This window comes from Camelina sativa, chromosome 3 (assembly GCF_030686135.1).
Source record: "Camelina sativa cultivar CO46 ecotype springtype chromosome 3, ASM3068613v1".
NCBI classification, from domain to species: domain Eukaryota; kingdom Viridiplantae; phylum Streptophyta; class Magnoliopsida; order Brassicales; family Brassicaceae; genus Camelina; species Camelina sativa.
The window spans coordinates 6,693,006-6,717,283 of record NC_141882.1 but is presented as its reverse complement, the minus strand read 5'-3'; the positions used below and the strand labels follow the sequence as shown (position 1 = coordinate 6,717,283).

The following is a 24,278-nucleotide window of genomic DNA, read 5'->3' as shown; positions in this document are numbered from 1 at the left end:
CTTACCTGAAATTGTGAATGGCCTATATAAAGAGATCGCGAGGTTTGTTCATTTAGGTCTGAAAAATCGCTCTCTCTCTCTCAATTGTTGTCGTTCGCTTCCAAATCCGTTTGCGAAGGCGACGATCATCGTTCTTCTTCTTCTCCTCTGCAAGTAAGGTTTCTATATCTCTAATTTGTTCCGATGAATTTATTCGGAGTTTTTTTGATTACGCAATAACCAAACCCTTGTTTTGTGTTTCGTAATTGTGTGCTTTTTCTTAGATTTCAAACCTCTCTGTTATAAAAATCAAAACTTTGTTTTGGTTTTTTCTTCAAGCAAAACTAAAACCTCTCTTTGATTCCCTCTGCTATTCGTCTTAGATTAGGGTTTCTGATTATTTTGTTTCTGCAAATCAAAAATTCCCCTCTTTTGGATTCGGGATTGTTACATTAAAACCTTGTTGTGATCCAAAAGTTGATTTTTATTCTCGGGCGAATGTTTTTTTGCAAGTTTGAGTTTTTTTTCCTTTTAAAAAGATTTGATTCTGTCTGATTCTTTTGAGTGATCTATTAATATGAATCTCTTTTGTTTTCTTTTTGAAGGATAACTATTCGATCGTAGAAGTTGATTATGATGCAACCAACTTGAGGAGATGATCAAGGTGGATTATCGTAAGCTTGCTTGCACTGCTTAGTACTCAGATTTTGTTAATTTGCTTTTGATTGAAATTTGTTTAATGACTAATGTTCTTGAGATTCTTAACTATATGCAGAAGTGGCATCCTTGGTGATACTGTGGCTACTTACGAAACTTCAAAGGAGACTAATGAAGCTTATAATGGTGAAGTGGCATCTCTTCTCTTAGCTTTATTATCGTAAGCTTGCTTGAACTGGTTAGTACTCTCAGCTTTTGTTAATTTTCTTTTGATTGAAATTTGTTTGGTGACTAATGTTTTTGAGATTCTTAACTATATGCAGAATGGGGATCCTTGGTGATATGATGGCTACTTACGAAACTTCAAGGAAACTAATGAAGCTTATAATGGTACTGTGGCATCTCTTCTCTTTGCTTTTATGTTTTGTTTTAAAGTTTTCTGTTTTCTTAAAACCCAAAAGAAAGGGACTATGTTTTGTTTTAAAGTTTTCTGTTTTCTTAAAACCCAAAAGAAAGGGACTACACATTACATGATTGTGTTTGTCCGTTTCTAACTTGGGGAAATTGTCCGTAAGGGAAAGGCTTTTCACATACTATCTATGGTCCCAATAATTTTAGAGATTTCAATCTCTACTGTCTTGCTGTGCTGGGACAGGTTGACAGAAACTTCAATATCTCTGCTAAAAAACCTTTTTTAAGGCTTGGACAATGTCCTGAGAAAGTTCATTCTCTCTGCTAATTTGATGGAGGATAGAAAGTTGTAGAAAGGGAAAACTCTGTCCGATCAAAAACTCACTGAGCTAAGACAGCAAGTCAGATGCTAACTTCAATATCTCTGCTAAAAGACCTTTTTAAGGCTTGAACAATGTCCTGAGAAAGTTCAATCTCTCTACTGATTTGCTGGAGAATAAAAAGTTATAGAAAGGGAAATCTTTGTCCGATTAAAAGCTCAATGAGCTAAGACAGCAAGTCAGATACTATGGTCCCAGATTAAAAGCTCACTGAGCGATTAAAAGCTCACTGAGCTAAGACAGCAAGTCAGATACTATGGTCCCAAAAATATTAGAGATTTCAATCTCTATTGTCTTGCTTAACAGAAAATTCAATATCTCTGCTAAGAGACTTTTATTAAGGCATGGATAATGTCCTGAGAAAGTTCAATATCTCTGCTAATTTGATGGAGGATAAAAAGTTCTATAAAGGGAAATCTCTAAACGATTTAAAGCTCACTGAGCTAAGACAGCAAGTCAGATACTAAGGTCCCAAAAATACTATTGTCTTGCTGTGCTGGGACAGCTTGACAGAAACTACAATATCTGCTAAAAGACCTTTATTAAGGCATGGACAATGTCCTGAGAAAGTTCAATATCTCTGCTAATTTGATGGAGGATAAAAAGTTCTATAAGAGAAATCTCTAAACGATTTAAAGCTCACTGAGCTAAGACAGCAAGTCAGATACTATGGTCCCAGATTAAAAGCTCACTAAGCTAAGACAGCAAGTCAGATACTATGGTTCTAGATTAAAAGCTCATTGAGCTAAGACAGCAAGTCAGATACTATGGTCCCAAAAATATTAGAGATTTCAATCTCTACTGTCTTGCTTGACAGAAAATTCAATATCTCTGCTAAAAGACCTTTATTAAGGCATGGACAATGTCCTGAGAAAGTTCAATATCTCTGCTAATTTGATGGAGGATAAAAAGTTCTATAAAGGGAAATCTCTAAACGATTTAAAGCTCACTGAGCTAAGACAACAAGTCAGATACTAAGGTCCCAAAAATACTATTGTCTTGTTGTGCTGGGACAGCTTGACAGAAACTACACTATCTCTGCTAAAAGACCTTTATTAAGGCATGGACAATGTCCTGAGAAAGTTCAATATCTCTGCTAATTGGATGGAGGATAAAAAGTTCTATAAGAGAAATCTCTAAACGATTTAAAGCTCACTGAGCTAAGACAGCAAGTCAGATACTATGGTCCCAGATTAAAAGCTCACTGAGTTAAGACAGCAAGTCAGATACTATGGTCCCAAAAATATTAGTAGACTTCAATCTCTACTTCAATATCTCTGCTAAGACCTTTATTAAGGCATGGACAATGTCCTGAGAAAGTTCAATATCTCTGCTAATTTGATGAAGGATAAAAAGTTCTATTAAGGGAAATCTCTAAACGATTTAAAGCTCATTGAGCTAAGACAGCAAGTCAGATACTATGGTCCCAAAAATATCAGTAGACTTCAATCTCTACTTCAATATCTCTGCTAAGACCTTTATTAAGGCATGGACAATGTCCTGAGAAAATTCAATCTCTCTGCTAATTTGATGGAGGATAAAAAGGGAATGTAATAAGGGAATGTTTTGTCCGGTTAAAAGATTGTTGTGCTGGGGCAGCTTGACAGAAACTTCAATATCTCTGCTAAGACCTTTATTAAGGCATGGACAATGTCCTGAGAAAATTCAATCTCTCTGCTAATTTGATGGAGAATAAAAAGTTCTTATAAGCGAAAGTAATAAGGGAATGTTCTTTCCGATGTCTTGTTGTGCTGGGACAGCTTGACAGAAACGTCAATATCTCTGCTAAGACCTTCCTTAAGGTTGGGACAATGTTGTCCTGAGAAAATTCAATCTCTCTGCTTAAACTATAAGATTCAATAATCTGCAAATTTGATGGAGAATAAAAGTCTATATATATAAGGCTTCTTTAGTGGCTTTCTAATAAGGGGAAAGATCAAGTGTTCGATTAAAAGCTATCTTGTTGTAGTTGGGACAGCAAGTTACATTCTAATACTCTGCTCTAGAGAAACCTTCAATCTCTGCCAAGACCAGCCTTTAAGGCTTGTATAATGATGGCTCTACTGATCGATGGAAAAAAAGTTCTGCTGTAGCTGGGACAGCATGTTAACACATTCAATATTCTGCTCTAAAGAAAGCTTCAATCTCTGCTAGCTTCAGCCTTTATGGCTTGTACAATGTTGTCCGATGAGAAAATATTCTGCTGTAGCTGGGACAGCATGTGAACACATTCAAGATTCTGCTATATAAAAAAGCTTCAATCTCTGCTAAGTACAATAATGTCATAAGAAATTCAATTCTGCTGAAACTATATAATTCAATATTCTGCAAATTTAATGGAGAATAAAAGTCCTTAATAAGGCTTGTTTAATGGCTCAGCAAAGAGATTTCTGCACAACCTCTATACAGTACTTTGTAAGTTCCTTTTTACTTTTTTATGTACATCTCCTATAAATCTTATTTTATTAGAAGAATAAATTAGTCTGTACTTGCCTTATTGTGCTCTAACCACATTTTTTGGTGATTCGTTCTTAACAGGGAAATATAGGTATTGCAGAAAAACCAACGTGAAGACTGCATCTTTCCCTTCTTTTGATTAGGTAATTGTCTTCCCTCTTCTAACACAAGGTATGATCTTCACTTACCATTTGCATAAATCATATTTTGAAATTGTTAATGTCTCTCTTCACATATACATTATCTTTTGCTTAACGAATATATGATTTTATTTGCAGAAAACATATTGAAGTTGTGTCGTGTATGTGTGTATAATACTGGACTTTGAAATTGGAAGTTCGATACTTTTCAAGCATGTAAGTATTTGATTCTTGCAAGTTTTATTTAAGTCAAAGAGTCTTGATTGTACATCTGATTAGTTTTACAAATATGGCATCTTTGGTGGTCGTAGTGTGTGCATCATTATTCATTACATGAATGATGTTAGCATTATGTTCGGTTTCTCTTTTCCAAATTATAGTGTTGCTGCTTAATTGTTTAGTGAACACTGAACACTGTCCGATTTTTAACCAGAAAAAAAGAAAAAAAGACAGCAGGTTTTGATCAGATAATTTGTTATCACTTAATGAAGGTTGTGATTCATATAGTGTTATGTTTATGTAGATGCAAAGTTCAGAATTTATGATTTTCAACATTCTGTGATTTCTTTTGTCTTACCATACTCATTTAAGGTTTATTTTAAACTTGCCGGAACAGAGGAACTATCAGTTATTATCTCTCCAAGTCCATGCGACGGTAAACTTCTGACTTTGCCATCCGTTTATTGTCTAAATAAAACCCCATTCACTTCTTTGAAACCAAAGATATACCCTATAAACATCTCGTACAGTTTTAGAGACTTCGATATTTTTAAGCACACAATTTTACTCTTTGATTCTTTTAACATAATATGGTTGGAGCTTCTGTGGACTGTGGTGCACGTCGTCTTCAAAACTCCTCTTTCCAGTTAGGTCAGGTAGTTATCAGGTATGCATTCGATTCCTTAAATCTACTTGATACATTTGTGCATGCATTCTTTTTAAAATTTTAGAATTGCTGCCTTCAATTTCTCTCTCTTTTGGCTTCCATTTTTAGTACTTGTCTGGCTTGCATGTGTTTTTAAGTTTGTGACAGGTCGCAGGAGGTTCGTTCAAGGTTATTTGATTAAGGAAACGAAACCTTAATTAAGTTCCCACATTTTTAGTGGTAACACCCATACAAACTCCTTACATGAACGCATACACACAAATGTAACTTCTATGCTCACTGTGAAACAAACATCTAAAATGCTATCACTGGTACAAATATATACGCATGACACGCAAACATACCGCTAAAACGTAAACATAATTTTTGTGCTCCCCAACACGAACGCTAATATTAATTAAGAAGTTAAAAAATTTAGAATTTTGGCTCATCCAAGAAACATGACAAAATTATATTGTTATGAAAACTATTACAAATTATTTAGAAATTTTATCCCAATGATTGAAATCGTTACAAAGTATGTCATTAATTTATCTATTAGGTAGAAGTTATAACAACCGACCAAGAGCAACCAACTATTTCATTACGTGAGCGTAGATGTATATTGATATCTACACCCAAAGATCTTACGTTTGGTATTTACGATTTATCATACATTATTTTTGCAACTTCTTGCAGAAGTAAAACGAAAATTGTTACTATACTAGTAGAGCCCCAAACGGTTTTCGTCGATTTTGAATCAATTGAACAACACAACTTACAATTATAAATAATATTTGATAAAAATATATACATTTGTTGACTAACTCGCAATACAGCATTTGTTCATTCATATCAAGACGATATAACATGATTTCATGATAAAGAATACTAGCTAGATCTTGATCGCAAAGAAGTGACAATCCCATACCCGACCAAAACAAGGAGAAAAAATAGTGAAGCAATGTTGCTTCAACTTGCAAGAAACAAATAGAGGAAACTACATAGGTAATAGTATTGAATTCAATATACAGACAAAAACCTATTCAACACATAAATAACAAAAACCATGAGAATTTGAAAGTGGGCCAAAGAAATCTTAAGGAAAAGAGATGGGATATTTTGTCCAAAGAAAGCAAATCTAATGACTTATTTACTTTTGGGTTGGACCCACAAGAAGATTTGATGTCTCACTTTCTCTTCTTTGTCTATATAAACGCAAGTCACACACTATTCTCTAAAAGTGTTCTCCTTCTTCTTCTTCTTCTCTTATTATTGTCTTAAGTCTCAAAAATCTTTTTTTTTTTTTTTCTAAATGAGACAAAAGGGTCACAGACATGGACGACCAGCATCGCCCTGTGCCGGGTGTAAGCTTCTCCGGCGGAAGTGTGTGAAAGATTGCGTCTTTGCTCCATATTTTCCGTCTAAAGAACCTTACAAATTTGCCATTGTCCACAAGATTTTTGGTGCTAGTAATGTCAATAAGATGTTGCAGGTGAATATTCACTTCTCTAGCCTTTTTTTTTTTTAATTTAAGTTGTGTAAAGGCTTGTGAATTTTGATATATGATTTCTTCTTGATTCAATTGTATCATTGTGTGATGTTAACCCGCAATTTTGTTGTTATAGTCTTGTTAGCTATAGGGTGAGAAAGGGGGTTGTATAATCTTCTTACCTAAATGTTCACATTTTAGATAAGTTTGGATGGATCATTCAAGTTGTTAAATTATGTAGTTTGTTTTTGATTTTTGCAATTTAACGTTTTAAACGATTAGGGTTTTTTCGATCTTTTTCAGTGTGATGACATTGCTTTTTAAAGATTTTTTTGTTATTTTTGGAAAATATCGAAACCGCGTGTAAGAATATTGTAGGAAGTCTCTTTCAAGTTTGATATTAAAAGTCTACATTGCATGTCACGTTAAAATGCCGAATCGTGACATTTATATCTTATAATTTGTTATCTTATGACAAAGTATGACGCTGTGAATAATTGATCCATGTCTAAAAGCGACTTCTTACTATTTTCCACTATTGAATATTACTATGATATCATTGACAAAATCATTACAATTTACAAACAATGAAACAACAAACGCATCATTTGTTTTAAACATACGTATAATTATTATTTGATTATCACTAAAACTTCCAAAAAAAGGAGTGAAAGTAAATATTACAAATATCCTAATTAAGTTTATTAATTCAACGATCGTAGGAGCTATCGGAGAACCAACAGGGCGACGCCGTGAATTCTATGGTGTACGAGGCCAACGCGAGGGTGCAAGATCCTGTGTACGGATGTGTAGGGACAATTTCTTCATTACAAAGGCAACTCGAGGCTCTCCAAACTCAACTCGCTTTTGCTCAGGCCGAGTTGATTCATATGAGGACGTCGACGCTCTGCCGTATTGACATCAAACCTTCGCCGTACACACCGAGCACCGTTACTTTCCCGACGAACAAAGACTTCTCCAGTGACGTCGACATGGCTTTTGTGTATGAGGATGGTTCGGGAGACTCCCTTTGGTCGTGCTAGCTTTTCAATTAGCACTCTATCTTTGCATTAGTTATAAATAAATAAATTATAAGATGTGTATATGTACAAGATAAGTATACGATTAAATTAATTTACAGTAGTTGTCCAGAGGTAGAATAGTTATTATCAAGTAGCAACTACAAGTATTAAGGTTATGGACTTTATTTCTCTCTGCCTTATTTTGGATGTATATGTTACATATTGATATGTTGGTTTATATCATTATAATAACATCAATTAAATTTCAAAGCAAAAAAATCTATTAAAATGCATTTAAGAGTTAGGACCAAAGCGAGATATATATTACGAGGAAGAAACAGAACACTTTCCAAAACGAGATGTTTCTTTCTTTTTGTGAAGCACAAGCACACTTTGCATGTCACTAAATCCCATCGAGAATACACATCACAATACTACAATGGTTATGATCCTATCACATTGGCCAGTTCAAGATAATGGGCTTATGAAAGTTTAACGCATGTTTCGGTTAAGGAGGCATTGGAATGATAAATAAAGATCTTTGTTATCTTCCCCAAATATCTCGTCTGCTTTCCTCAGAGTTTCCTGTCAAAAGCATCAACTTTTTCAAATCTGTAATCTGGACATATAGAGAGGCCAAAAACAATGGCGTACAACAGTTTTTACCTCTCGGGTTTGCTTTTGAGCATTGAGCTCCTTGATGTTAGCTAAGAAGGAACTGAATTGTTCGTACGATAATCGGCTCCTGAGAATGATGGAGAAACAAATCAACAATTTGAAACTGTGATCAATGATAAAACCGACACTTATTAGGACAAGAAGTGATGAAAAGCCTCACCTAGCTTGCCGGAAAAATTCTTTACCATCCATCCGCGGTGTTCGAGCTGACAAAAAAAAAAAAAAAGTTTTCTACATTAATAATATCTATGAGAGAAGCAGATACTTGAGCTTTTACAAATTAATACAAGCAACAGTCATTAAGATCCTATGAACCTGGGAGTGTGCGGTGGCGAGGAGGAGAATTTGCAGCTGATGATTGCTGACTTGATGGGTACCAGAGTGTTGCCTTTGTGGGAGAAACCGCACCTGATGTCCTTTTAGGAGAACCCGCTGCAGAATAGCCTCGAGGGGATACACTTGTAGAGATGATCTTTGGTGTTGCGGTTGGTGTGAGACGTGGAGAGATGTATGGTGTCATTGAAAATTTGTTTCCAGTGTATTTCGAAGCTGCAGATTAAAAAATTCTTACGTTGTTCTTCAGTTTCAGCACAGAGATAAAAGCATAACAGGGGGTACTTGGTTCAACGTGTTACCTTCGACACCTGGATTGGTCATGTCTGTAGATCCACTGTAGTTCGTTGAGTGCGCATGGGTTCTTTCATCTGCATGTTAGAAAGATAATTAGCTCGCAGATGGACCAAAACAAGACAATTCATTAATTGGGAATTGATAATTGATGCAGTACCTTTGCCTGGGTATGATCCAGGAATTGACTGGTCGCATGTCCTGATATCAACAGGTTCTGTTTGCTGTAATAACAAATGGAGAAGGAGCAAACTATCAATCTCTTAAATCAAAGGCCAGAAGCGTGCAAGATAGAGAGAAATAAAACACACACCGGAAATGCTTTAGTCCCCTCACTGGAGTGCACTAAAACACACAAAACAAGAAAAGGAATGTGTTCTAACAAAAGCTTGAATCTCTTACCGGAGGACCACTCTCATCGCTCAGGGATTTGATCAACTGCCGCTTGAATGTCTCCAACTAAAAAAAGTAGAAACATTAGCTCCCAAAAGTATAATGATGTGAAACTCTCTTACAATACAAAAAAACAAACATGCATCAGAAAACCAAAAAAAAAGTTATCACCTTAGCCAAATCACGAGTGAGTTTTGTTACAGTCATTGCCAGTGAATCCTTCTCCTTAGTCAGGTTCATCTTTAGCAGAAAAAAGGAAGACAGTTACAGTCTATAAGAGGAAGACAGATATGTTCATACACTGATTTGGATAAGAGCAAACAAATCTCAATATACAGACCACAGCTGAATAAATAACTACCTATATACCAACTTCACAGCATTATACAACACTTCTCAAGTCTAAACATCAAACCAATACACCAAATATTAAATTAAACACAAAATTGTCCTGTAACACCAAAAAATCCTGAATCTAATTAGTCATTCCCCTAAGACTATGTCTCCATCAACAAGAAACTATCTCGGCAGAATTGGATACTGAAACGAAATTCTAATAAAACTCACATTGTCCTCGAGGACAATCTTCAATCTCGAATCAGCCTCGCGGCAATCTCTCTCAAGGCGAGAAGCCTTCTCCTCGAGCTCACGAACAGCATTCTCTTTATCCACAAGCTTCTGCCTCAATTCCACCACCTCAGAGTCTAGATTAGAGACCCTTGAAGCTATCGCCATTGACGTGATCTTTCTAGCGAGATCCAGCTGCTCAAAAGGGTCCATCGGAATCACCGACAGAACCTCTTCGGGGAGCTCGAAATCTAGCTGGTCTTCTCCCATTTCTCCACCCCCCCCCCCCCCCCCCTTAACGTCCCCTTCTACGCCGGAGATAAGGTTAGATATTGAACCCTAAATTTTGGAGATGACCAACCCCCGAGAAGATAGATTAGGGTTTTCAGCTCTGAAATTGTCCGATTGCCTCTACTTGTTTGTTGTTGCAGAAGACAAAACGCCTTTACAGTTGTCATTTTCTCATTGGCTATATATCTTTTTCTCGTCTCTATTTTGAATTTTAAGAAAACCACTTTTTCATTACTTTTCCCTCCAACGTAAGAAAAAAAAACAACAACAATTTTATATTTCTCACAGTTGTGTTTACAAAAATACTAAAAATCAAGAAAATAAAATTGTGAGTGCATTTTTGGTCCTACATTTCAAAAAGACAAATAATGACGTGAAATCGCATTTAATTTTATGTGGTTTTAAAATATTATACATATTGGCCTGTTGGGTAATATAAATAATTAAATACTCAAAAGTTATTAGAATTGCAATAATAAAGGCTTCAGCAATTTTGTAGTTATGAAGATGAGATGTCACATCTAATGCAGTTGAGCAGAAGAAAATACCAGACACGTATTGAAATGCATATCAATTTCGTATCTTAATCTGAGTATGTTAAAATTTCCTTAAATGTATGAACACATATCCGGTTTTTTCCGGTTTGCATTAATTATTTGGACGATTTAATCCATCCTAATCTCCTATGCGTCGGTTGTATCGCCCGGTATACCATCGAAAACCGGACTATACAGTACTACCAAATCGATGAGAGGGACAAGTATCGGCTTTGAGCATTTATTGCATTGTTTGTTCGGTACAGAGTGGGTCTCGTCGAGTATGTCTGATTGTCTGTGTGCGTATAGATAGAGATACACGCGTCCATGCGATTTACATACACAAAAATCACACACACGTATACGGTATACTGTTATATATACACACATCTCGACGCAAAGAAAGAAAAAAACATCGATATCGTCTTCTGAGACTTCTGAGACTTCTTTCTTTAGCTAACACGAAAAAAAAGGATGTATTGTCTTCAAGTTGCAGCTTATCACTTGTTCTTCAACGCATCTCAGATATGTTATCTTCTTGCCCTGGTTATTTTTGTCTTTCTCAGATTCTTCGATGTGTTCCAAAATATCTCAGCAGTGAATCAAGTCGGCGAGCTCGGAGCGACGTCGTTTTTAAGGTTTGCCGATAAACAACAAGCTAAGGGAGATTTTAATGTAACATTCTCTGGTGTTTTCTTTGCATCTGCAATCAAAGATATTGCTGGTATAGTTTTGTAGTTAATTTTCTGTTGTTTATGTACTTATCGTTATAATTAATCATAATTAGTAACGATGTTAAAAGCAAACGTTCCAGTCTTATCACGATCATAAGTTCCTTTACTTAATTCTTTCATTTTTTTTTTTTAAACTAATTAAACCTTGATTGGGTTAGACCGGAACTTATAGAACAGTTATTTATATAAGTGGTATTGTTATTGTCTGGTTTGGTATCAAGCAACGAGCGTTCGTAGTAGGAGAAAGAAAATGTTTTATTCGGTTTGATATCATGAGTTCGTGACAGTTAATAGTACTGTAGTATTAATTAGTCTACGGCAGTCAGATAAAAAGAAATGAATGCCAACCAATCAAGGACTCTGAATAAGACAGTCTTACCAAGCTCGATCCTATATATATAGACCCGTTTAAAAATAAGTTAAACTTTTTCCTTTTCATATATACCCCAAAAAGTAGCCGCAAATTATCGATTCGTAATCACCAACTTAATTATGTTTATTTTCCTCTTCAAATATTTCTATTTTTAGATTATTTGTTAATCTTAAACTTACATTTATAGTTTCGTTAATCGTATGTAAATACAGTTAATTGTATTTATAATTATAGACTATATAGTTAAATAATACACACAAATGAATTATGTCCGATAAAAAAATAATGGACCTTCATCATTTGCAAAGGCCCAAGCTGAACCTCAATTATATTGGGCCGAACCTCATTTATCTTATTTAAGATATATTTTGTTTTCATCACGTCAGGTATAAGATATTAATGACATTATAAAAATAAATCAATTAATCTGTAAACTAATGTATAAAGAAAAAATAAGAAGGGTCCGTACTGAGGGTAAGAGAGAAAAAAAGGACAGGCAGAGAGTTGGTGGGTCACACTCTGTATGAATGACCGTACAACCAAACCCACCTGCCACTCTTTTAATACCTTTATTTACACGTCATTTAACCCAAAAAATGTTTCTTTATTTTGATTTTATTTTTGATACTACTCCTCTTTATAATAATAATAAACATAACTTTTGAATTGAATATTTGAACCCATCCATTTTCTAGGAATATCACTTATAACTACATACGTATATATGGAAACTGTTGAAAATTCGTACCGGAGAACTTGATAGAAATCCCGTTTCAGTTTGTTTTTTTCTGTAAAACATGCCGTTTAGTTTATGTAACATTTTAATTTATAAATAAATAACAAAATCGTAAATTTCCAAAACGCTATGGGACAAGAGTGTCGTGAACAACTTGTCTAGTGACTCCGAACTTTGTCGATGTTTTATGTTTATGCCTCGATGTCTTTTATTTACATACTTTGTCACTATTTGAGGTTTTTTTTTTTTTTGTGTGACAAGTAAATTATACATTTGTGAGACATGCGAATGACGTTTAGCAGACAAGAAGTACTTATTTAAATGAACCAAAAAATGTATTTGTATTGTTGAGAAACTTATAAATCTTGTCGGGCAGATCACGAAGAATAGAAATAAACATAAAACAAATCATACTGTATACGTTTTTAAGAATATCACTAAACAAATAAATAAAGTTATCATGGAAACAAATTCATTATAATGAAAACGAAGAGCCGGCTTAATATGATTTTACTTGTAGTACTATTCTGTTTGACTTCTTGGTCTTCGTGTAATCTTAAAGAATGTTGAACTTTAAATTAGCCGCAGATATTTCATCCAACCATCTGTAATCTATTGACCAATTTTACTTACAGAAACAAACAAAAAACTCAGAATATTTTATTTATTATATGAATCAACTCTACTGAACCACCAACCACACAAAATAAGGTTTTTCAAAACATTTCCTGTTTCTTTCATCTTTGACCTTAATGATGTAAGAACAACTTGTTAATCATACTCTATTCTGATTTTAATCAAAATCGCGGACTATTTCGATTGATTGGTTTAAACTCCACTAGCTCCATTTATATAAATTTATATATTATTAGGTAATATTAATACACACCACGGAAAATAAAATAATAACAAAAATGTTTAATAGAGAATTAGAGATAGGGCTATCATCAACTCATCACTATGTTAATGGCAAAGTAAGTAGGTCAAATTTATTTCAGTTGATAATTTTATAAGTCCATTAACAATACGATTTTTGTTTTACGCAGAATTGTACTCCCTATTTTTAATTTGTAAGCTAAAATAAAAGTAAATTTCTCGGATGTTGTACCTGGCAAGTACTTGCTTATGTACCCTCTCCTCTATGTTCTCGACATAATCTTTACATGTCTTGTCTCTCTCTCTATATATATTACTACTAGCAACCTCTTTCTCACTCTCTCTCTCGTTTTGAAATTTATCTCTCATTATACTTTAAAACGCCGGAGTCAAATGAAGCATCTCATCCGCCGCCTCTCTAGAGTCGCCGACTCATCTTCCGAGTTCTCCATCCGCCGTTCAGCTTCCTCCTTCCGTAACCGCCGCGGTCACCACCGTATCCACGCGCCGCCTCCGTGGTCGATATGTCCGACGAGAGGAGTCAACTCCGTCCCCGCCGGTCACGTACCTGTCTACGTTGGGGAAGAGATGGAGAGGTTCGTTGTGAGCGCAGAGCTTATGAACCATCCGGTCTTCGTCGGTTTGCTTAACCGGTCAGCTCAAGAATACGGCTACGCTCAGAAAGGAGTTCTTCATATCCCTTGCCACGTCATCGTGTTTGAGCGCGTGGTGGAGACGCTCCGGTTGGGAGGATTCGAGGACTCCGGTGAGAATATTCAGGATCTCGTCGCTTCTTTGCTTGCCGGTGATGATGAGTTGATACTTGAAACTACAGAGTAGCTAGCTTTTGAACATGAATAATCCAAATTCGGCGATTTGATATTTTCTCTGTTTTTTTTTTCAAGTTTCCGTTTTCTATATCTCGATTTTGTAAATATATATACTTTGCTCACTTTAATCTTTGTTTTAGCCGATCAAGAATCATAATATGAGTATGATATAATCTGAAAATGCAGAAATTGAAACGTCTTTGGGGGGGTTTTGGCCGCCAATATAAAAAGCGTAAAATAACAACAGAGAAGACGAAAGAAACGTGCGTCCCACACGTTACATGTACCGTTTGGTTTATGAATCAGATTAGCTCAATTTCGGAATTGCACGTTTTGGTTATACAAGTCATAAGTGTGCTACCAAGAAACGTACGAGTTGGTACATTTATGGATTTCGACCACCGCAAACTTAGGACTACATTCGATTTGAACTATGTAACAAACAATAGAGCTTACAGGAAAAAAAAATGGGAATCTGAACAGTTGATTTGTTTCATTAGTTTAATACTAGTGATCAAGTGATACATACTACTACGAAGGATATGTTCTGCATCCACCACAAACGGAAAAAACGAAGCACCGGGTTAGTTTCGTCATTTTCAAATAAAGTATGGAGTTGTGTGCACCGTACGGATCCATCAGATAAAACGTCCAAGGATCCATTTGATATTTAAATATATAAAGATATACTACTATATATATAATTAATATATCTTTATATAATTGCACAGTCGACATGCACTCTGTTTTTTTGGCGTATACTTTTTATAGCTTTTGTAAAATAAAATTATACAGAAATTATAGAGGTTATTAGTTGCATATAAGCAAGTGTATATTAAGTTTAGGTCAAACTTTTTTACTTTCATTTACAGGTTTCAATTTTGTTTCTCCTTTCTATATAACCTAACCTTAAGACCATCTTTATCGGTAAACAACTAAGAATCCATGAAACCAATTTTTTTCTACTAAATTTTGGATTTGTCAATGTTTAGAAACTAATGGGGAGTTATTAAGAAAAACTTTCTCCAATGGTAGAACATATGAGGGATTCTTAAGAATTCTTTTTGAAGAGCTCATATTCACATCAAAAACTTGTCAAATGCAAAACATAGATTCATTGACAAAAAACAGAGATTCAAAACAGAGATTCATGACTATAAGCAAAGAGATTCAAAACAAGCAGTCAAATCCACTTTACACATTCCATCAAGCATTTGGGAGCAGATGCTTGATAAACACATTCATGACAGAGATTTTGTATCTTGTCTCCTTCAAGATGCCTCAAGTTTCCTTTCTTCACGCTTACTCACCAAAATATGCAGCCTGCAAATGAAAGAAGAAGAACTCAAAGTCTTTACTAACTCTGTTTTGCCAATTTACTCAACACAAAGCTTTCACAGAGAAGTCAAAGTTAAACTCAAAGCTATCAAAATGGGAGCAGATGAATTTGCAGAGGCAAAACAAAAACATCATGATGTGTAAGTAAGGGAAGTACCTTTGGTTCGAAGAAGACAACGAGATATGGATCACAGATGCAAGACAACAACAATCCCTTTGCTTCATTAGTTAGTGAATGGCTATATCACATTCACTACCAAAGCTAAAATTGAAGACAACCACAATCAAATTGAAGTTACAGGACAAGAACACAAACTCTCTCTAAACATTACCATACATGTCTTTAAATTACACAAACCATAACATTGCGAATTATCAGAAACCCTCAAATTCATATTAAATCCAATCTAATTTTACCAATTCTCGAGATTACTCAATGACCCTTTTGTTCAATGACATAAACTAAGCAATCAAAACTCTAAATTTAACCAATAGAAGCAGAAAACAAGGATAAATAACAAACCGTTCAAGAAACTGGACTGATCAGACAAATCAAGGAGGTTGGACCGAATTTGGTTGGATTGAAAAGGAGCAATTCGAGTTCTCAGTAAAGATGCGTTTTTAACCGCAAAACAGAACATTGAAGGAGAAACGGAGAATTAGGGAATTTGATTAGGGTTTATAAGAATCTGGCTAAAGCAGCTTGATTCTACTCAGATTCTCAATAAGAAAGAGTCGATACAGAGAGTTGAGAAAGAGAGAAAGCGTCGTCGCGAAAGAGAGAGAGAGGAGGAAAAGAAAAAAGCAAAACAGATAATTTTTTTCTTACCCAGTAAATATCGAACACGTCACTGCCTCTTAGGGGCTCTTAAACCCTTTTGTTAAGAAGTTCATCTTAGAAGTTGGACTAAGAAGTCCCAGTAAACATGTTCTAAGGGCATCTTTATCGGGACCTCTTAGTATAAATTCTTAGGTTTAATCTGAATAAAATTAAATCAAAATTAGGTATATTATTAAGAAGAGCTTCTTAAATAGGAAGTTTAAGAGTCCATAACAGACGTCGACGTGTTCAGTAATTGTTGGGTGATGCGTTTAATATAAAAGGAATTATTTTCTTCTCTTCTTCTTCTTCGTTCCGTCTCTCTTCTCTCTCTTTCTTGAAGGCTCCGACAACGAAAGCAAACCCAGAAAGTACAATCCGTCGAACTGAGAGGAGATATGAGACGGAAATTTATCTCTCGTCGTCGTGTTAATCATCTCCACCGACGCTGACACCATCAACGATTTCAGTTCATCAAATCAGAACCATGTCGGTTCACCAAATCGGAGATTCAAGTGGCCAAAATTGGACAGTTTGGTTCAATGATGCTCTGGTCTCGGTAAGAGTATCTAAAAATCTCTCTAATTTCATTTGTAATTGAGATTTTATGTTAGCAAAATTAGATTTCAAGGAATTGGAAATTGATGTTAGCAAAATTAGGGTTCTATGATGTTAGGCAGAGTGGGAATTGGGAATTGATCTGTTTGTTTGAATAATTTGTTTGAGTGACAGATTGTTTCGTTTTTTATCCCTAATTTGAGGTTTTTTTTTGTGTTTTGTTCTGTTCCTCCTGTTCAGTGATTGTAATGAATAGGTTTGTCGTTTGTGTTCTGTTCTGTTCTTGTTCAATGTTTGTAATGAATAGGTTTGCCGTTTGTGTTATGCTGTAATATCTTCTTAGCAATCAGTCTTAATGTTATTGTTTCACTGTCTTCTTGGAACCAAAGTACTTTGTTGATTGATTGTCCATTTTCGGTGTCTTGTACCGAGTAAATGCAAACATGTGCAACCATAATTTGATTTATTTCTCTGTTTTGAATTACTTTGTTGATTGATTGTCCATTTTCGTTGTCTACTGTTTTCATTTTCAGGCTGCATATATTGATGAATCTGTGAGATGCAAATTTCGACTGCATAAATGACAAGTTTTGAGAGTGTGTATTAAGTTAACTTGAGAGTCAAAATATTTTATACATATGAGTGATTTTCAAACTTTCAGTTTTAAGAACTCCACCATTGGAGTATGTTTTTTTAAAAAACATTCATGAGTTTCTTAGAATTTGATTTAGCTATATTTCTATCATAAATATGGTTAAAACTCCATGTGAAGTTCTTAACCGTTAAAGATGGTCTAATAAGGCTATCTGACACCGAAAGTTCTAAATTAATAATGTACATATCACTACATTAATTGAGTGGATAATCCACTAGTACTACTTATTAGAGCAAATTCTCATATAATTGTGTATCTTGATAAATCATTGTCAACAAAATTAAAAATTCTTTTGTTTTACTATATATTAGTATATTTGCATTGTAATTTTTATATATTGACAAAAAGTTTTACAACGTGGTAGCTATGATAACGGTTGATCGTTAATCGTTTGTATATACTACAGGTGGTCCAGTCGAAGACCTTCGACCAAAATTACAAAAAACAAAAACAAAATTATTTGTAATATAACCAACAAAAAGAAAACATGATATATACAAATATATATGGTTTTCTTTGTGTGTGTTTAATATAATTATTCAAGATAAAAACGATTACGATATGCATTTGTATACATGTCTACAATTATATGAAGGAAATAAAATAGAAGCATTGTATCTTCAAAATTGTAATAGCCAAAACCAAAGCTCGTACAAACAATTAAAGCTATGAAAATACATTACTGTTACAATGATTCATGGAGACACTACAAAAAAAGGTCAGTTTGTATCATTTATTTTGAATATTTGCATTACTTATAAATGATGCAAAAGAATTTTTCATCGTTTATTTAAATGATATAAAATGGGGTGATGCAAATAATTGACATCGTTTCATTAGTAACTGATGCAATTATCTATAATATTTGCATGGGTTGTTTTAAATGATGTTAATTTTGTGTCAATTACAAAATATGATGCTAGTATTTGGTAAATATAAAGAACAGTTTAGAAAATGGATTATAGTATATAGCATTATCGGTTATAAATTATCATGTATCTGTTAATGTATATATATATATACATATATCTGTAATAATGTTTTCGAGATGAATGGTACGGTGTTGAACTATTTACTCCGGATTATTGAGATCTACAAAATAAAAAGAAGTAGCACGACTAGTGATGTGGCTGTCAATGATTTGCTTAAAAGCCTTTAAAGGTTGATTTGGCAAATCTAAGGCACATGTGTGCTAGTTCATTTAACAGCTAACTAGTTCGCATAAAGTAAAATAAGGTACATAAATAAAACAACAAAGTACAGTGTGAGTTTGCAGCAGGCAACTTAAATCCGTACACCAACTTTTGTACTATATGGTTACACTTATTAAAAATTTAAAACACTAACTTCTCTATATATGTTTTTTTTCCTTTTTTTTTTAGGTGAAATTTTTCGATAAATTTATAGCCGAGACCATGTTTGCTTTAATTTCTTCTACTTATGATCACTCGAACTAAAGGTATTAGAAATTAGTATAATATTTAGAGGGTTTTAGAGAAACACATCAAGAATCAGTTAGTGTCTCTATGTAATATGTATACTTACTAGAGAAATACTACTAATGATGTATATCATACGTATATATACGTGTAAGTAACTGAGTATTTATAATACCTGTATAAATTGACATACCGATAAGAAAAAAATGTTATGCTTATTTTCTCTGTAGTCTCATTGAATCATCAGTAACAACAACAGAGAAGTGTAATTTAGAAGAAACTTTTAAACTGAGCTCACACAAATTAACATCGTATTGGGCCTGAGCTAGTTATAGTAATGTTAACTTCTAGATGGGCCTAAATTACTATGTAAGCTAAATTTTTAAAAAGATCTGTAAGCTAACTTAGTGAAATCCAAGAACAGTAACGTCATTATCCTTCTTAAACATAGTGGTATTAAGAGAAGGCTGAGGAGTTATTAAAGACGGAGAGAGTGGAGACTACAGAATCGTTACGGGCTGACAAATAATGTGAAAACAAAAAAAAAAGGAATCTGAGAAAATGAAGCAATTTTGGATACAAAAATGCTTGAGGTACACTATCAAAAATTGCATAATTAGGGAAGTTGAATTTTCGCTGTTTCCACGACCCTTATATTTAATAACGATCGACGTGCATATAATGACATTTGAATATTACTCCATCTATCCTAAAGATTGATGTTTGAGAGTTTTTATACAAAACAGAAAACAACTATTATTAAGTTTAAATACAATATTATTTTTCAACTAAAAAATATTATATATTTATAGACCAATAACTATTCAGATTTTTAAATTTTTTTAATGATTATTTCTTGAAATTTATAAAAATTTAATATTAATTAACTAAAAATAGTATAACATCAATCTTTGTGGGATATGTGGGATATGAAAAAACCTCATAACATAATCTTTAAGGGACAACAGAATATTATTTACAATCAGAAATGGTATTTCTCTCCTTTTTGGGATTGCCTTTGAAGCAATACTAAGTGCCAGCATAATTTAATGTAAGATGGTGACTCGAAGATTTTAGACTTTTCCTTAAAGATTTTTTTGTGTGAAAAATTAACTCAAAAATGTTATGTTTTTAAGAGCATTAACTGTTATTTATTAGTAAAGGTCGCCATCCAATTAACTGATTTTGTTTTCACTAGCATGAATTTCTCGATAATTTATGCCCAAAAATATACAATACTACTCTACCAAAAAGTTCATCTATGCCTCCGAATAGAAACATGCGGAAGTGCGATGCAGTTTTATTGTTTGAATAATAACAAAACTTATATATAGAGATATTTTTGTTATTTATATCACTATTCGGAACTTCTATTTTGGATATGAGTTATCAAATTAATTTATAATAAGAATCGTTTATATCATCTATATACGTGTTATTCACAAAATAAATAATTTTGCATATAGTAAAAAATAAGAAAATATGCAATTTTTTTTGTTTGTATTGAATGCATGCTATTAATCTGTGTTTGGACATGATGAACGGTAGACTTTATTACTCCCTCTTTTTCTTCTTTACTTTGTCATTTTAGAGATTTACACACAAATTAAGAAATTATATCAATGTTCTATTATACTCTTGTTTGACTATTAGAATCCTAAAGGATTTAATTTTTTATTTATTAATAAGAGCAAATGAGATAGTTTTCTACTAAAAGTGGTATTGAAAAACGAAAACGACAATTAAACTAAAACAAAAAAATTAGGTTTAGAATGACAAGTATTTCAAAACGGAGGGAGTATGTATATTAAATTTGTTGCCAATAATCTGTAGTTTTAAATGTTTATTTAATCCAAATAATGTTGTGATATAAAATCATGTATTGACACTTAAACTAAAGTTTGTAACAGTAGACTCATAAATACACTAGAGCTTTCAATAACTTGATAAAGACAAATACCAACCAAAGCGTATAGCATACCGTACTCCATCAGGAACGTTTTTAATGAAAAAGTTATTCTACGATGTTAATTTAGGTCCTACTTATTAATGTATACATCTATTATACTTTTGTAATTAATTTTATCAATATATATATATATATATAAATATATTATTTTTTCAATTAAATTATGTCTAGAACATACAATTTTATATTTTTATTTCTGTCTTAATGCACTAAAAAATAAATTAAAACTGAAACCCGGTACAAATTAAATCGGACTGATATTTTTACATATAAGTAGAGTAGTAGTACTGTAGTAGTATGTATATGCGTGAGCGTGAACTGATGAACAATAACATGCATCGTTGCCCTATGGAAGTGAAGTTTTTTTTTTTTTTTTTTGGTATCAACGTTAAGTTATGAAAGTGAAGTTACGTCAGCAAAACTTTAATGACTAGTTTTTCCCACTTAAATGCATATTTATTCGTCAGTTTTTTATTTTTATGTATTTACAGACTTTACAGTCTATGCCTGGCAGTAAATGCGTCATACTTGCCACTTATTCACTTAACTAATTAAGTGTCATGTAACTTATGTATATGTGACTTCTACTGAAATTTCGAAACAGAGAGTATATATAATAATAAAGTAACTTACAAATTTCTTCAACTAATTTCGAACTAAACCGTGACTTTGAGTAGACTAAGAGAAGCACTGGGTTGCGGAATAACTAGGAGTAGTTGAAAGTTAAATGTAATTAAAACTATTGACCATATAATTGTACTCATCCATTAGACTTAAAACTTTTTTTTTTTTGTTACCTCTTTGGTCTTTACTTTAGACTTTCAGAGTATCTTTTTAAAATAAGATAAAAATATTTTATCAGAAAATCCAATACAGAACAATATAGACAAAAAAAAAAAACAACCCTCATATCTTCCTATTTTCGCATTCAATTTCTTTCCAATGAAACCCTCTGATTAATCTATCATTTACAGAAATCGAACCTAAAAAATAAGAACCATTCAATTGTTATCCCACCCATGAGTTTTTTTTTTCAAATCGATATGTTGAGATCAATCTTAGGCTTCTTCATGGCAGGCAAAGGAACAAACGAGTGACACCTCGGGCATTTCGGATTGTTCTTGGCTACCAAAACGTACGATAAGCACTCTGGACACCCAGCCGCCACCTGAGACGCCGCGTCCGAAGCGTTTTGATCGCAAACGCTGTCTTCTTCTGGCGATTGGCGTTTTTTTACATTATTCTCCACCCGCTCCAAAGCCGATTTCACTTTGTCGAGCGTGCAAACACTCGATAGATACGAGAGAGACGGAGGAGGAGGAGGAGGAGGAGGAGGAGAGAGAGAAGAAGGGACTAGCTTCAGTTCGAGGCTTGCGTCGTCGTTGTTTTCGTCGAAGAGGCTTAACAATGGTTTCGCCGTAGATTTACCGGGGGTCGGCGGGAAATTTAAATCTTGAAACCTCGGAACTGTCTGGTGAGTCGATGAAGACGAGCTTGTTCGATTGCATTGTTGCAGATAAACTTTCCCTGACTGTTCAAAAAATTCACAATGTTAGCAACCCACCTGAAAAAAATCGTTTCTTTTTCGAAACAGAGACACTCTGTGTTTCGTTCTGTTTCATACTTTTTAAAGATTTTCTCGGGAAAACAAAATAATCACAAGAAGGAAGAGAAAAAATGGAGAGGAAACCTTTAAGTCGAGACGTTTTTCCCAACCGTTAGGGACATGGAGGTCAAGGTCAAGCTCCAGGGACTTATCCTCTCCTCCTTCTCCTCGTCCCCCACAACTGCTGCCTCCGAGGAGATCGCGTGTCATGAGGGTAACCGTTGATCTCGTTCCGATGGAATCTTTTGCCGCCGTTCGATCGTCTTTGTACCTACTCAGTATCCGTACGAGAGAGCTCACGTCAGCAGTCATACCAGAAAAGCAGAGAAAGTGTGAGAGAGAGCAAAGCAAAGAGAGAGAGAGAGAGAGAGAGAGAGAGAGAGAGAGAGAGAGAGAGGGAGGTCAGTAATGGGGTCTCTCTGGTTAGGCAGAGAGAGTTATATAGATGGGGCCAAATTATTAAGAAACAAAAAAAGAGTCTCATGTGTGTAATGAGAGGACGGTTATAGTAAATTTATAGCCAATTGATTTTGTTTCATTTATTCTACAAAATTCTATGATAGTAATTTTAATATTCAGTATTTGCATGCAAAAATTTATTAATGTTGTACTACCGTTAAAGATTAATTTCATGTTAATTTTTGGTGTATTCTAACTATGAGATTGTTTTTTTGCAGTTGTAGAATCATTTCATTTTTTTTTTTCAAATCCTACATTTAGAAAAATTGGGGATTGAAACCATTCATGCCTTAGTGGGGTCTAGGGAAGGCTAGGTAGAAACCATCAAAGTATCAAGCCCATAATGCTATATTGCTGTTTGCCATTTCAAAGGTTGTATAGTTCAGTACTTTATAGATCAAACTCTCTCTTTTCTTGTTATTTCATCTATAAATTCAAACTTTACATTACAAGTTCTTGTTAAAAAAAAATTACTTAGAACTTTATTTTGCCAAAAGGCAAAGAAAAATGTGTGGATGGAGGAATTCAAGGAGGAAGCAGACACGAAGTGTAATAAATGCGAAGAAAGAAAATTAAAACAAAAAAACGCATTAAATGCATCGAAACTACAAGTAGATTCAGCTTCTCTATTCAATTAAATTACATATTTTGCCCCTCCTAACTCTTCTCTACGTACACTTGTAATCATGTTTTCAAAACGTTTTTATGGAATACTTTCAAACTTCCAATTAATTACGCATTGATGAATTACGTATTTAATGCAGTTCGTCCTCTTTTGTATTGGGCACGTCAAAGATATTTAAATGAAGTAGGTATTGGTGGTACGAATGTTATATTTTGAGTAATCCATCATTAGTATAGTCATGAAATTTTATTATTGAAACGATTACAATTTAGATTACAACATAAGCCGGCGGAAAAACGTGATATCTCCGGAGTCTAAAGTCGGCAGAAAAAACAAGATCTTTCTGGAGTCTAAAGCCCTATATAAGGGAAGCTAACAACTGTAAATACAAGGCTAATACAGAGATAGAAGGAAAAACCCATAACAGAAACATACCAAAACGAAAACCTCACGAAGAAGGATTATACGAAGTCCAACAAGGAATGCTACCTTCAAGAGATCCTTTGCTTGTACAAATCAAACATGTCCTCGGCCAACCTTCGAAAATCCATTTCTCCTCTAAGAAACTGCCTAAAAGTATCAGGACTCCTATGCTAATCTTCATAATCTGCAAAGACAGAACCACTCATAGTTCTTCACACTTTCTTCCGGATACGGCGACGTCGTATACAAGGCGACTTTTTTGCACCTAGATAGAAGCAAAACCCATAGGACCAGATCTCGATCAGATCTGAAAAGCAAAGACAATGAACGAACAATCCACAC

The 24,278-nt window shown here is 34.0% G+C and overlaps 4 protein-coding genes, 2 long non-coding RNA genes and 1 pseudogene across 16 annotated transcripts; 4 read left to right on the top strand and 3 right to left on the bottom strand.

Moving 5' to 3' along the window:
- The first annotated feature begins 54 nt into the window (after window positions 1-54).
- On the top strand, window positions 55-7,594 carry LOC104755973 (LOB domain-containing protein 3). Of its 9 annotated transcripts, none has more exons than XM_087500075.1 (10): window positions 55-153; window positions 585-643; window positions 755-874; window positions 960-1,026; window positions 1,292-3,842; window positions 3,966-4,055; window positions 4,163-4,240; window positions 4,641-4,910; window positions 6,210-6,384; window positions 7,104-7,594. In XM_087500075.1, the coding sequence occupies exons 8-10, from the start codon at window positions 4,834-4,836 to the stop codon at window positions 7,422-7,424; spliced, it is 573 nt and encodes a 190-aa protein (XP_087356201.1). In that variant the 5' UTR covers window positions 55-153; window positions 585-643; window positions 755-874; window positions 960-1,026; window positions 1,292-3,842; window positions 3,966-4,055; window positions 4,163-4,240; window positions 4,641-4,833; the 3' UTR covers window positions 7,425-7,594. The 9 variants fall into 9 exon arrangements, with proteins under 9 accessions (XP_087356201.1, XP_087356196.1, XP_087356192.1 ...); XM_087500070.1 differs by having other exon boundaries at window positions 585-653; XM_087500066.1 differs by having other exon boundaries at window positions 960-3,842.
- A 110-nt stretch (window positions 7,595-7,704) lies between these two features.
- LOC104778739 (uncharacterized protein At4g15545-like) lies at window positions 7,705-10,255 on the bottom strand. The gene is made up of 9 exons (XM_010503179.2): window positions 9,669-10,255; window positions 9,273-9,341; window positions 9,111-9,167; window positions 8,869-8,932; window positions 8,717-8,785; window positions 8,397-8,630; window positions 8,242-8,287; window positions 8,070-8,148; window positions 7,705-7,988 (listed from the first exon to the last, which is right to left on the bottom strand). The coding sequence occupies exons 1-9, from the start codon at window positions 9,936-9,938 to the stop codon at window positions 7,896-7,898; spliced, it is 981 nt and encodes a 326-aa protein (XP_010501481.2). The 5' UTR covers window positions 9,939-10,255; the 3' UTR covers window positions 7,705-7,895.
- A 592-nt stretch (window positions 10,256-10,847) lies between these two features.
- Window positions 10,848-11,301, top strand: LOC109131049 (uncharacterized). The gene has a single exon (XM_019241526.2). It carries the CDS (start codon window positions 10,970-10,972, stop codon window positions 11,231-11,233), a length of 264 nt encoding a protein of 87 aa, XP_019097071.1. The 5' UTR covers window positions 10,848-10,969; the 3' UTR covers window positions 11,234-11,301.
- A 1,920-nt stretch (window positions 11,302-13,221) lies between these two features.
- LOC104775692 (auxin-responsive protein SAUR41 pseudogene) lies at window positions 13,222-14,174 on the top strand (annotated as a pseudogene). 2 transcript variants are annotated; one of them, XR_015589332.1, is made up of 2 exons: window positions 13,222-13,312; window positions 13,385-14,174. The product of XR_015589332.1 is annotated as an auxin-responsive protein SAUR41 pseudogene, transcript variant X1 (transcript). The 2 variants fall into 2 exon arrangements; XR_015589333.1 differs by lacking the exon at window positions 13,222-13,312 and having other exon boundaries at window positions 13,518-14,174.
- Window positions 14,175-15,092: 918 nt separating this feature from the next.
- On the bottom strand, window positions 15,093-16,385 carry LOC104775675 (uncharacterized). Its single transcript, XR_766040.3, has 3 exons — window positions 15,906-16,385; window positions 15,540-15,644; window positions 15,093-15,367 (listed from the first exon to the last, which is right to left on the bottom strand). It is a non-coding gene; the product is annotated as an uncharacterized LOC104775675 (long non-coding RNA).
- On the top strand, window positions 16,374-17,658 carry LOC104775684 (uncharacterized). The gene is made up of 2 exons (XR_766044.3): window positions 16,374-16,761; window positions 17,294-17,658. It is a non-coding gene; the product is annotated as an uncharacterized LOC104775684 (long non-coding RNA).
- A 3,996-nt stretch (window positions 17,659-21,654) lies between these two features.
- LOC104775662 (uncharacterized) lies at window positions 21,655-22,917 on the bottom strand. The gene is made up of 2 exons (XM_010499618.3): window positions 22,514-22,917; window positions 21,655-22,354 (listed from the first exon to the last, which is right to left on the bottom strand). Exons 1-2 carry the CDS (start codon window positions 22,739-22,741, stop codon window positions 21,857-21,859), a joined length of 726 nt encoding a protein of 241 aa, XP_010497920.1. The 5' UTR covers window positions 22,742-22,917; the 3' UTR covers window positions 21,655-21,856.
- Between the last annotated feature and the right edge of the window lie 1,361 nt (window positions 22,918-24,278).